At 43.7% G+C, this 12525-nt stretch overlaps 1 protein-coding gene across 2 annotated transcripts in view; it reads right to left on the bottom strand.

Annotated features, from left to right (window-relative positions):
• The window catches only part of Frmd4b (FERM domain containing 4B), a 229009-nt gene that overhangs the window by 87938 nt on the left and 128546 nt on the right, over positions 1 to 12525 (bottom strand). For both annotated transcript variants that reach the window (XM_055628486.1, XM_055628485.1), the window contains exon 5: positions 12164 to 12248. In XM_055628486.1, coding sequence (XP_055484461.1) covers positions 12164 to 12248 — 85 coding nt within the window. The remainder of the gene's footprint in view (positions 1 to 12163; positions 12249 to 12525) is intronic.

Here is a 12525-nt window from a genome sequence, read left to right as displayed (position 1 = left end):
TCTTTCTTTCTTTCTTTCTTTCTTTCTTTCTTTCTTTCTTTCTTTCTCTCTTTCTCTCTCTTTCTCTCTTTCTTTTCTTCTTCCTTCCTTTGGTTTCTCCTTCCTTGTTTCCTTTTCTTTTTTTAGCTGTTTATTTGAAGGGCAATATTTGTGTGTTAATTATAAAATCCTAATTCTACATTGCAGAACTAAGAAAATGTCTTAAACTCCTGTTTTCTATTATTCAAGGAAACAATAACAAGGTCTGAGGTCACAGACATGTCCAGTTTCTGCATGATCCCTGGAATTGTAAGGAAATACTATGTTTTAAGGACACACAAGTGAACAAAACTCATTGAAGGCAGAGATTTTAGGCTGCAGAAAGTATAAGAAATGGCTACAATAATGATAAGGCAATGTTCATCAGAGGCCCTAGTTCTTAATAGAGTGTGATACTTGTTTTACTAGAAAGAAAACTGAAAGATAAATAACATGATTTCTGGAGCCAGTCTCTGTAGATATGATCACTCCATTAATGAGCTACTTAATGTTTATCAAATTATTTCATCTATTCATGCCTCCACTTCATTGTTTGTTAAAGCAATAATAAATACATCCTCATTAAGTGGGCTAAACCAGTGCCTGCTACTTAATAAGCTCTCAGCAGAACAGTGCTGTGTGTTAGTCTGCTTTCCATCACTGCAATAAAATTTAGGGAAGAGAAAGGGACCAGGAGATAGCTCGATCCAAGTTCAATCCTAACATTCACATTAGAAAAAAGAAAGAAAGAAAAAGAAAGGAAGGAAGGAAGGAAGGAAGGAAGGAAGGAAGGAAGGAAGGAAAGAAGAAAGGAAGAAAGGAAGGAAGAAAGAAAGGAAGGAAGAAAGAGCGAGAAAAGCTGGCCAGATGGTATGCACCTGCTAGCACTGGGGAGGCAGAGATTCCTGAGGCTCACTAGTCAGCCAGCCTCGACTACTTGGTGAACCAGGCCGCTGAGAGACCCTGTCTTGTAGCAGGAAACCTAGCAGAAGCATTGTATCTAGGGTAAACATTAAAATGAAGCAGTTGTCTTCTAGACGTACTCTGACCTTGACAGAATCATTATAGGAAACAGTGATTGTTTTCTGTTATCTGTAGAGTTGTTTTTCTGAGGGAGCTTTTACAACCTTTGCTTGACTTTGGTCACAAGACGGTTCTGGCACAGTGCGATGTGATGTCTTGCATTACTGCAGTACACAATAAGGACTAAAGTTGCAGGGGCTTGATGTTTTTCTTCAGGAAACATATAGATTAGGTTGGAGGCTTTGGTATGAGTAACTCGTTTTAGCCAGGAAAACAACTTTTGTGTAACGATCAATGAATACACTTTCAGTCGAAGGCTGGCTCTCCCTGCTGCCAGCAAGGCCTTATTTCATCCTGGAGCAACCCTCCTTCTTTGATTGACTATGAGACGCAGAACACTGACACTGCCTCAAAATGGGGTGCTTGAGATAAATCCTGGTTGGTCACTGCACTTCAGACACGGTCACCAAAGCCTGCGGGAGAGCGCCCAGTCCTGTTTCCTTTGGTTTCCCCATGTGGGTCACAGCTGGCACAGGAGCGACTTTGTCTATGCCAGTTTCAGCATTCCCACACCAGCACCAGCTGGCACAGGTGGCTGTTTTTCAAAGGTTAGGTGTGCCCAGTGTACTCTCACCAGGGAAGCTGAACAGGTTCAAGGGTTCCTACTCAAGTGATGACTCAAGACAGGTGCCTGGTTGATCAGTAAGGACAGTTCCTTAGTGCCTTGGAGGTTTTGTTCAATACAAGGGCTAGTGCACTTCTGAAAGGTTTTTTCAGAGGTGGGGCCTCGTCTCCTAGCCCTGTTTGTGGAAGCATGGAAGCCATCTTGTACAGAGGTATTTTATGAACCTCCCGGGGCTAAGAACATCAGCATATAAAAAGTCTGGCAATAAGGGAAAGAAATAGCCCAAACAGGAGATGCCACGGGACTCTCATGAGGTGGGCAATTCTCCATCCAGAGACAGGACATGGGCTGGTGTGATGGTTCATCAGGTAAAAGCATTTGCTCCACAAACCTTACGACCTGAGATCAATCAACCCTTGGAACCCACAGTGGGAAGAGAGAGCCAACTCACAAAATTGTCCCCTGATTTCCACACACACTCTGTTGGCAACACACACTACACACACACACACACACACACACACACACACACACACACACACACACACCAATTAATATTAAATGGGGGGGGTGGTGGATAAAAGAAGAAGCAGATGTGGAGTGGTTAAACGCACAGATTCTGCCCAACCACCAACTATGTGACACTGTGAACATTATGTAGCTTCTGTGCCTCAGTATTCCCTCATGCAATCTGGGAACAATAAGAGATCTTAAGTAATGGGGGCAGCATGAGAACTAAAAGAAAAAAACCCTGAATACACACAGCAAGTGTAGATTGAGTTATACCTCCTTCCTACTTAGTGACTGTTCTACTCTGTAAGCAGTGACTTACAAGAACAGTGACCGAAACACAGCTAAGAGAGACATGCTTTCAATGGCCGGGTTCTGCCCCTGGCCTACCTCCAAGGACACTTTTGCCTCTTACTAGTCCTGTGACAACAAAGTAGCTATCTGGTCTGTGTCTGCTGCTTTTATTTGTAAGACAGCACCTTCATGAACTCCCGTGGAGGTCAGATTCAATAAAATGCTTTGAGTACCTAACAGCCCAGCACCACAGGAGCGCTTTGCTCATTTCTCTCCATCCCGTTAAGAAGAACATGAACTTCATACATTCTTATTTGTTGTTTTTTAAGTCAAGGTCTCAATCTATCCCAAGCTGACCTGGAACTTACTCTGCAACCCAGGCTCAGCCCTGCACAAACCCACGTTTGTCCTTCTACCTTGTACTTTGGCCTCCCAAGTGCTGGGATTACAGGCGTGAGGTTCCATATCTATTCTAAGCATTTCATGCATTCTTAAGGCGAATTCACAAAGCAACCCCACCAAGCAAAAATGAGGAACACAATTGAAAGGCATTATTCCTAGACTCCTGTGTCTGTTCTGTGTTTATATTTCATAAAGCCAATTTTAACACTATACATTCTGCACGTTGAACACACCCAAAAGCCCAGGGGCTTTTCCACTTATGTGTGCAAAAGATAGATCCACTGAAAACCTTGCTTACAAGGCCTGAATTTTCATTTCTTCCATCTTCTGAGTCTTTGGCTGCAGAGGGGCAAGGAGGCAAGAACCTACTCATTGATAATGAGCATTTGGGGAGCCAGGAAGGTGGTTTGGCAGCTAAAAGAACTTGCTATGTGAACATGATGACTACAGAGTACACATGTAAACCAGATGTGTTGATGGGTGTCTGTAATGACACTCCTCTGGTGAGAAGGGAGACAGAGAATAGAACTTCCAGGAAAACCCAGGGCCAACAAACACACTAGGTATAAACAGTACAGCCAGGAACAACAAGTAAGATCTAAGATAAGGACTGACACTCGCATGTGCCTTCACATATGAACACAGAATGCACACACCATATAAACATACATAAACAAAAATGGACTTTTTTGTCTTTAGTCTGGGGGTGGCACAGGATCTCCTCATGTAGCTCTGGATAAACTGGAATCTGTTGTGTGGACCAGTGTGGTCTTGGGCTCATAGAGCTGTGCCTGCCTCGGCCTCCCCAGAGCAGGAATTAAAGGCATCCATGCATTACCACACCCTCTTCCCACCCCCTGTTTAATAATAATGAATGTTTGATTTAAACCTGATGGAAGCATTCAAGGGTCACGTGATGAGAAATGCCACCTTAACCTCACCATACTGTCCTTGGAGAGCTCTCTGCGGGCAGGTTAGGCACCATTTTAAACCACAGAGCTAGCACAGGCCCAAAGCAGCCCTCAGACTGAAACCTCACCTTAGAAAACAGGTCAAGGTGAAGGTCAAAGCACAGCAGGGTTTGCACTGTATTTTCTCACACTGCAAACTACAGCTGGGGTTGAGGGACAGCAAACAGAAACATCCCATCATTCGCAGTGTTTAATGAGATAGCCATTAATATGAAAGAGTAGATTTTCTTTCTTTATATTCTTTTCCAGAGGAAAGATATTTCATTTTTCTTGGTGTTTACATTGAAATTTAAAATGTCAGAAGAAAAATTAAGAAATGTGCTGAGCGTCTCTAGAGATAAACAGCCCTAAAGCAGTATAAGTTCACAGCAGTCTCCAAATAATGCCTGCTGAATGAACATCTCTTTCACGTTCTCAGGTCCAGCCATTGCTGAGTTTGGTTTGCACATCAACACTTCAAAACTAAAGTCTGTTTTGTTCTGCCTGCATATGTGCAAGCAGGCCAGAAGAGGGCACCAGATCTCATTATACACAGTTGTGAGCCACCATGTGGTTGCTGGGAATTGAACTCAGAACCTTCGGCAGGACAGCCCGTGTTCCTAACCTCTGAGCCATCTCTCCAGCCCCCAAAACCTAAGTATAAAGAACTTGCTTTCTGCTGGCAAGTGTAATGACACACACAATCCTACCGCTTCTGGAGCTGAGGCAGGATTCTAAATTGGAGGCTAGCCTGGGCTACCTCATCACACCTTGTCTCAAATGATAGGGTCTCAGGCATGAATCTCAAACTCACTGGATAGCTGAGCAGAGCTTGAACTTCCGAATGTCCTGCCTCCACCTCCCTAGTGCTGCTCCCAGGCCTGGTCTGTGCGGTGCAGGGTATTTAACCCAGGGCCTGCGCATGGTAGGTAAGCACTCAATCACTAGAACTACTTAGCCTAAGCCCACACTAGTTTTCTATACGGTGACAACTGATATTTAATTGACACCTAAAATATTAGAGGAAAAACCCTCAGGCGTTTGATTAAAAAAAAATTGATTGGACATAAAATTCTTCTTTCTACAAAACTATTATCATTAACCTTTTTAACGAATAATTTTGGGGTTGGGAGTGGTGGTGCCTTTAATCCCAGCAGGGCTGGGTAGATCTGTGTGAATTTAAAGGCCAGCCTGGTTTACATAGCAAATCCCAGGCCAGCCAGGGCTAACAGAGAGACCCTGTCTCACAGGGAAGGAAAAGAGATTTTTACTCTTTGGCAATTGTACACACGTTTACAATGTATCTATATCATATCTGTCCTCGACTACCCTCCTTCTCTTCCCTGGACATTCTTCAACACATCTCTCTTCCATCTTTAGGTCCTCTCCATTTTTTAGTTTTCTAAAATCCACCAAGTCCAATTCATGCTGCCTACTGGATTGTTGACTGGCCCATTGGCTGACCATAGCTGCAGTGAGTTTAGGAATGCAATGGCCGTGTCATATGGAGAACACAGCAGATCAGAGCACTCCTCCCATCTTTCAGCTCCTGCGTTCTTTTCGCCCTCTCTTCCATGATGTTCCCTGAGCCTTCCTGTAGTTGATACAGATGTTCCATTTATGATTGCGACTCAATAGTCACACTTTGAAAAGTTATAGGACTCAGCAATTAATAGCTGCCTATTACACAAAGAAGCTTCTCCAAACAAGATGAGGGCAGAATTAATCTTCCTCCTTCATCTTTGGATGATGACTATAATTAAAGCTGAACACAGCACAGCTAAACATTATCAATGATTCCTATAAAGTACAAATTATGGTAAATGTAAATGACTAGATCCTATCATGTATTTTTTTTTCCTCTTGGAAATTCCACATTATTGTTTGTATCTGTTCTGAGACAGGGACTCATGTATCCCATGCTGGCCTTGAACTCAGAATGGATCAGAGGCTGGTCTTGAACTCCTGAGCCCCCTCCTTTCATGTCCCAAGTATGATGGTGACAGGCACGTACTACCACATCTGGCCAGGAAGTAAGAAATGTTGGTTATCAACTCTTCAGACTTACTGAATAGTTGCTGGCAGTTCAGTGAATGCCCAAGTTGTGATAAATTGTGTGTATGTGAATATGCTTTGTGGTAAACAAAAATGAAAAATCTTTATCTCTCTTCCAGACTCTCCTGGATATTCAAAGTCAGAAATGAGGTATTTCTTTCAACACAGTTAAAGGTCACCAGCGGCACATTCACAATGCAAATGGGCAATGATATTTACAAACCCACTGGGAGCGACCCGGCATTTCAAATGACATATTACTGAGGCTGAATCTGGTGAATATAAACCGACTTTTATATCGGCACGCAGAGCTCCAGCTATTGTATTAAATCTTGGAGTCATATTTCTTACAATGAAGTATGTAAACAGCGTGGCTTTGTATTTGCAAATGAGAGTGTTGCTTTCTGGCCCGTACTGTCCTGTGTGGAAGGAAGAAAATAACAAGTCAAGGGAAGCTCTCTCTCAAAGATGAAGAAGTGTGTGTGTTGGGCAGTGCTGTAAGAGCGAGCGAACACACTGCAGATGGGAAACGTACCCTACACACTGTGGAGAGAAGCCCATTAGATATATATACTTGAACCCCAAGTCACTGTCAACACCAAGAGCTGTCAACACCACTGACTCACTTTTGGCACTCAATAAATCCACCTACACATGATCCGCAGCTGAGGCTATGAGCTCATAAAACTTATTTACTTCTGTGGCCATGGTTGATGTGACAGTCCTTATGTCAAATGTCCTAAAACAACCAAACACCTTAAGAAATTACTTAAGACTGAACTGACAGACAGCTGCTATATCCTGTGACATCCGGGTGATTCTGTGACTTCTCTTTTGACTGTTACGGGCTTGCATACTGACTACATAGAAAGCATCTACTCTAAATTCCTATCATTTGTTTTTAAAAAATGAATTATCTGAACAATAGACACACACACATACCTATGTAATAGTCGATCTTATGTTTTATAAAAACTGTAAAATTCTAGCTGGCCATGGTGGTACATGCATGTCACCACAGCATTTGGGAGATTGGGGCGGGTGGATTCCTGTGAGTTTGAGAAGAGTCTGGGACAGAGAGTGAGACCCTTTTTCTAAATAACAGTGAGTATTCTAACTTCTCTTAGAAGGCATGAGAAAACTCCCTTTGAGTGAGGCGCACTGACAGAGTATGATGAGAGAGGTTTGCAGTATTCCTTAAGCCAAAGCAGAGTCTAGCGTATAGAGTCAGTTGCAAGAGACGTATGAGTTTACAACCACTGGCTTTCGATTTTTATTTTCTCTGCATTAGCAGCAGAGCGAGCGAGTAAGGGAGAAAGCCGCACCGTTGTAGCAGGGTCAGCTAGGCTGTGACGTCACACAGAGTGTCTGTGTTCCTCCGCACAGGGAAGGATGACCAGTGTGGTTACAAGATACCTTCCCAACTTCGTAAATGCTACATTTGGGTATAGGGGTTGACTCACCAGTCAAGGATTAGGGACACTTGAACCTCAAAAGAGAGGGCGATAGTAGAATTTTGGTAGTGGGGACATTTGAGTTTTTTCATAGAAGTAGCCAAAGATTCTTCTTTGAATACTTCCCCTTCCAGCCAAGAGTAACAGGAATAGAATATGTTCTCTTATTTGAAAAAGCCCACCATCCTCCTCAAAAAAAAAAAAAAAAAAAAAAAAAAATCTCAACAGTTTTCACAACATTGAGCATTCCTTGAACAAGACAAGTGTCATAACGCCCCTGCTTCCTGCTGAGGCTTCCAGACTGTGAACACAGGGAAAGCAGCAGACACCTTCAGATGAGGAGCTGGAAACCGGAAGAACTGAAATGAAAAAAGTTCGAACAACAGAGCTCCAGAGGAAGAGGGAGGGCCCTGGAAGACCGGAGAGAGGGGCCCTGTAGGTGCTGAGCAGACTACCAACCCCTGTGCAAGAAGGACTGCCTGACGCCGCCGGGAACCCCGTGAAAGGCCGGGAGGGAACATTGCATGGTCCTCATGTGGAACTGCAAATGCCTGGGACCCAGGCAGACCAGGGAACCTTGTGGTTCCTGGAGCACTGGGAAGCAGAGCCAGGCAATTCTTGCCTCCGCAATGGGAAATAGCTAGTTTGCAGTAGAGTGACTTAGTTCTGCTCCGGGCCCGCCTACCAAATCTTAAAAGCAAGTCAGAAACAAACAAACAAACAAACAAACAAACAAACAAACAAACATATTAGTATCCTAATAGCTAAACTGCATCCAGAAACAAATACAAAGGATATTTACGTGTGGACAGAAGCAAGTAGCATTCAAAAAGATAAAATTAGTAACATCCAGGGGTTGGAAAGACTACTCAGCAGTTAAGAGCACTGGCTGCTCTCCCAGAGGACCTGCACCCACGACAGGCAGATCACCATATGCATATAATTAAAAATAAAAAATTTAAAACTTTTAAAAAGATACAAACATCGAGCATGTAACCACATATCATCAGGCTGCTAAAACATGGTCAGTAGAGAAAATGAAATCAACCCAAGCCACTCAGGATGGGGATAAAAATAAGTCTAAGCAGCTGAGAATACAGAAATGTTAATACAATTACACTTTATATAATCTGAAGTTATATATATATATATATATATATATATATATATATATATATATATATAATGATTTTTAAAAATCCTTCCAACAATAAATACTCAAATACACCAGATGTGATTAATGAACATTAGGGTGCAAAAGAAGGGTGGAATTGAAGAGGCAGAAACAACAAACAAAAAAATTACAGAAGATAACACACACACACAAGCATGCACAAGCAAGCATGCACACGCAAGCATGCACACGCACATACACATGAACAATCCTCACACACAAGCGTGCACACACACAGCTGCCCCCACCACTCCCCATGTGCACACACACATGCTCACACAGGCAAAACAGACAACGAAACACCCAACCCAACCCCAACCCAACCCAACCCAAATACCCCCAACCCAAAAGAAAACAACAGAACAACTTAGATCCCAGAGTCACTTCTAATGGCCTAGTACCGGCTCTCGAGACTGTGACCACAACCCTAAGTGGGGTACCATGACCGAATGTGGCGTCTGAAAAAAACAAAAATAAAAAATAAAAGTCTAGCAACAGTAAAATGTCTCCGAATGTGCCACCACCAGAGCCTGATTCGCAATCGAATGCATAGGGAGCCAGCCATTTCGGGCAGCTCGCGCCTGTGTGGCATTGCGCCACGTGACCCCAGGCAGGCTCAGTTCTGGACACTCGACATGGAACATGCCTACCTTGCTCTGCGTACACCTGACACAGCAACACGCCGGCTAACAATGCCTGGAACCAGATGACCCACAGTTGTCAATGCCGAGTGCTGGGAGCTGTGGTGCTTTTTAACGTATGTGCAAACGTCTCTTCTCTTACAGAAGTAGAGCAATTTTTTTTTTTTTTAATGGAGAACAGAGATTTCCAGTACTTTCCTACCACGATTCCTCAGCATGTAAGTATCAGATTAGTGTATCTGTGGATTGCACTGTATGAGAACACTGGATTTTAAACACTGATGTTTGAGTTGAGGGCTTGAGTTTCATAAAAGGTAGGGTCGTGGAGTTCTACTTGTGATTGGGACCAAATTTCTCAAATGCCCCTAAACACACTTGTGCCACTTGAATTCCATACTTGCATGAAAGAGTGTTCTTAGCACTGACAACTATAAAATCAAAACGTTGATCAACTATGAAAAAAATTTGAAGGTTTCCTGCATCCGACAGTGTCAAATACTCAGCCAAGATTGCATTCTGCACGTAAAAATAAACAGACATCCATCTCATTAGCATCTCATTAGCATGCAAATTCACTTTCAGCTTTAAAAAAATGGTAAAATGTGTGTATACCAAAAAAATTGTTTTAAAATGAATCTCTATATGATTTGTTATCAATAATTTCTATAGCTATTTCATATACCTAGGTGTCTGGAGTCACATACAAAAAGAAGTCACACAGAGATTATTGGTCACCCAACTCAGCCGAAAGCTGGTGAGTTCTAGGTGCTGGTGAGAAACTGTATCTCAAAGTACCAGGTGGGTGGTTCCTGAGGAAAGACACCCAACGTTGTCCTCTGATCTCTGCATGCACAGGTGCATACAGGCACATGTACCAGGACACGTATGACCCACATGCACCTAAGTACACATAAATACCACACCCCTTCCTAAATTTAATATAAACAGTAAACATAAAAACCCAAGGCAATTAGGTTACCAGAAACACTAAGAAAGCTGTATCAAGGTATGTGATAATCAAATTGTTTAACGTGGAAACTTAGAAAAGCAGCTAGAGAGGAAAATAAAAGACCTGGCACAGGCTGAACCACAAAGACTTGGTGTGACAGCAGACGATTTATCAGCAACAACATAAGCAAAACCATAGTGAATGGCTATCTTTGCAGAAATGAAAAACAAAAACAAAAACCACCAATGTACAATTTTACATCCTACGAATTGTCATTCGAACACTGAAGACAAAGGCCAGTGCTTTCAGAAAGAAGCAAGAATACAGCACCAGCCGTATTCTCACACAATGGGGAATGCTACCCAGTGTCTGTCAGGTACAAGAAAGATACGTCGGGCAGAAAAGAATGAAGACAGACAGAAATGGGGGCTGTACTGCTAAAGATGTTTTTATAGTATTTAAATATCTTCAAAGGGGATCAAACTTTTACACAAAAGTAATGATGTCGGCACAGCCCAAAGTGAGGCATGATGGGAACCACCTCCCCTGAGAAGCAGAAGGGTCTTATACAATGTCTGAAATGCTGGCACGTCACTCTGAGACAGATGTGGTACACTGAAGACGCAGACCATAAACTCTAAAGCAGTCACGACAGGAGCAAAACAAAGAGAGCTAAGCCGACAAAGGAGGGAAAATGGAATTATGAAACACTCGATAAGAGGCTGGGTAGATGGTAAATCCCTTGCCATGCAAACTAATCCTCAGGACGCATGGAAAGCCAGGTACAGTGGTGCGTGTGATTCCAGGGCTCCTATGAGATGGGAGGAAGAGAGTGCCTGTCCAGAGACAGAGGGGCCAGCTGGCCTGGCAGGCACAGAACGGTGAACACTGTCTCAAATAAGGTGGGAGGTGAGGATCAGCTCCCAAGGTTGTCCTCTGAATTCCATAGATATGTGTGCTATTGTAGGCACGTGTGGTCACTCACTCTGCACACATCACATGCTCTCTCTCTCGCTTGTGTGTGCCAAATTCATAAGAAGTCAGAAAAAATGTAAAGAAAAAAAAATAGGAAGGTGAGAGACTTAGACCCAGCTCCCCCATCAGTAACCATAGCATATGTAACTAGAATAAATACCCTCAGTTAAGAGACAGAGTTTTCGGGCCAGGGAGCTGACTCGCTGCCAAGTCTGAGGATCTTGAGTTCTATCCCTGTCATGCATGTCAAAGAGGAGAGACAGTTGTCATCTGTGCTGTGTGCTGTGGATGTGCAACCCTGCTCCTTAACACACACAACACAAATAAATACAGGTTAAAAAAAAAAAAAAAGAGCCCGGGCTGCAAATGCACAGCAAAGCTCCGCCCCAAAACCCAACCAATCCACCCCTAGGGCCACACCCTCCCCATACAAAATCAAAGCAAACCAAACCAAACTCCCGGAGGCTGGTATTTCAACTTGGCCACAGCACCTCAGTGTGGACATTTTTGTTGTTGTTGTTGTTTTTATTTGCTTTATTTCTATCCATCAAGGATAGGTTGCTTTTATGAAATTCAGTAAAGAACTACAACAACAAAAACCCCTGCTGGCCCTCATTTAAAGAGATCTACTGAAAGCAGTCAGTGGAGCTGAGCTCAAGCTTGCGCTACCCGCTCTGTTTCTTTGGAGCTAAGGTGGAGGAGGCATGAGGGGCTGGCAGGTTGAACGGAAACTGGGACTGTGTTTAGAACGATGGTAAGTGTTACAACGAAGAGGCTTCCCACAGTCTGACTGGATCCATCTTTCTTTCTCGGTCATTTCCACGTGGAGCCTCAGCTACCTTTGACGCAGTGACTGAGTGGAGATCAGCTCACCATTCAGCTTCTGAAGAGGGGCTGTGGTGGGGTGGGGTGGGGTGGAGAGCCCGGCTGGGGAGGGGCGAGTTGGGGAGAGGAGCTGGGGAGGTATGGATTGGGGAGTGGATATCAAGGAGAGAGGCTGTCTTCTTTCCTCAGTTTGGATGTGAGCCAGCAGGCAAGGCCATGTCTCAGTCGCTGGGGAAACAAACCACGAAGACACAAACAAGGGCCTTACCTTGTGCACACAGGCCTTCGCGTTCAGGAAAAACAGCTCCACCGTGTTCTTGTCCTTTAGAAAGGATATGCTCTCGATGTAGAACCTGAAAGACAGTACAGGAGTGTTTCTTCAGGCTCAACTTCCTTCTCTTGGCATAATTTTATTTCCTCAAAGACAGCGTTTAAGGAGCCGGCCGTCTCTGCTTTTGTTGCTACATTGTGCACACCACCTCATGCTCACACACATACCTACATGCGAAATCGCCTGCGGAGCAAAACCTGAGTTAAAGGGAGACTCAACATGGGTCCCTGTGCAAGCACCGTGTGTGTGTGTGTGTGTGTGTGTGTGTGTGTGTGTGTGTGTGTGTGTGTGCACATGTG

Source organism: Psammomys obesus, unplaced genomic scaffold, assembly GCF_907164565.1.
Source record: "Psammomys obesus unplaced genomic scaffold, mPsaObe1.curated_primary_1811, whole genome shotgun sequence".
Classification (NCBI taxonomy): Eukaryota; Metazoa; Chordata; class Mammalia; order Rodentia; family Muridae; genus Psammomys; species Psammomys obesus.
The sequence above is the reverse complement of the archived record's forward strand: the minus strand, read 5'-3'. Positions and strand labels throughout refer to the sequence as shown.